We start from the raw sequence: 1,137 nt of genomic DNA on the forward strand, positions 1-1,137 counted from the left end.
AGAGGATCCCCGTTGTGACACTTTGCGGCCCCTCACCTTTGCACATTCGGACGCTCTTCCCCGACCCTTTGCGCGTGCACGTGCATGTGCGCGTGCATGTGCATGTGCATGTGTGCATGTGTGCAGGTTACGTGGGTATCGGTTTTCTGGGCCGCTCGCTCCTTCACATGTTCCCCAGCGACATCGTCTTCGGGTACAGCAAAAGCTCCATGCCGTACATCAATACCTTTTACGCCAATGTAAGTACGGCATTATTGACATTTTAGAGTGCGACATTTTCGACTGAAACACACGTGTTGTCGCAGTCGGTATTGCGCTGCGTGAAGAAGCGTACAGGCCGGGGCGAGCACATACGTGCCAATAAAGAACGGGGCGAGCACATACGTGCCAATAAAGAACGGGGCGAGCACATACGTGCCAATAAAGAACGGGGCGAGCACATACGTGCCAATAAAGAACGGGGCGAGCACATACGTGCCAATAAAGAACGGGGCGAGCACATACGTGCCAATAAAGAACGGGGCGAGCACATACATGCCAATAAAGAACGGGGCGAGCACATACGTGCCAATAAAGAACGGGGCGAGCACATACGTGCCAATAAAGAACGGGGCGAGCACATACGTGCCAATAAAGAACGGGGCGAGCACATACATGCCAATAAAGAACGGGGCGAGCACATACATGCCAATAAAGAACGGGGCGAGCACATACGTGCCAATAAAGAACGGGGCGAGCACATACGTGCCAATAAAGAACGGGGCGAGCACATACGTGCCAATAAAGAACGGGGCGAGCACATACGTGCCAATAAAGAACGGGGCGAGCACATACGTGCCAATAAAGAACGGGGCGAGCACATACGTGCCAATAAAGAACGGGGCGAGCACATACATGTCAATAAAGAACGGGGCGAGCACATACGTGCCAATAAAGAACGGGGCGAGCACATACGTGCCAATAAAGAACGGGGCGAGCACATACGTGCCAATAAAGAACGGGGCGAGCACATACATGCCAATAAAGAACGGGGCGAGCACATACGTGCCAATAAAGAACGGGGCGAGCACATACATGTCAATAAAGAACGGGGCGAGCACATACATGTCAATAAAGAACGGGGCGAGCACATACATG

The 1,137-nt window shown here is 52.7% G+C and overlaps 1 protein-coding gene across 1 annotated transcript; it reads right to left on the minus strand.

Annotated features, from left to right (window-relative positions):
* Window positions 1-262: 262 nt before the first annotated feature.
* Window positions 263-1,132, minus strand: VOLCADRAFT_72041 (uncharacterized protein; the record flags this gene model as incomplete). The annotated part of the gene is made up of 1 exon (XM_002959889.1): window positions 263-1,132. One exon carries the CDS (start codon window positions 1,130-1,132, stop codon window positions 263-265), a length of 870 nt encoding a protein of 289 aa, XP_002959935.1.
* Window positions 1,133-1,137: the final 5 nt, after the last annotated feature.

Source organism: Volvox carteri, assembly GCF_000143455.1.
Source record: "Volvox carteri f. nagariensis unplaced genomic scaffold VOLCAscaffold_1198, whole genome shotgun sequence".
Taxonomy (NCBI): domain Eukaryota; kingdom Viridiplantae; phylum Chlorophyta; class Chlorophyceae; order Chlamydomonadales; family Volvocaceae; genus Volvox; species Volvox carteri.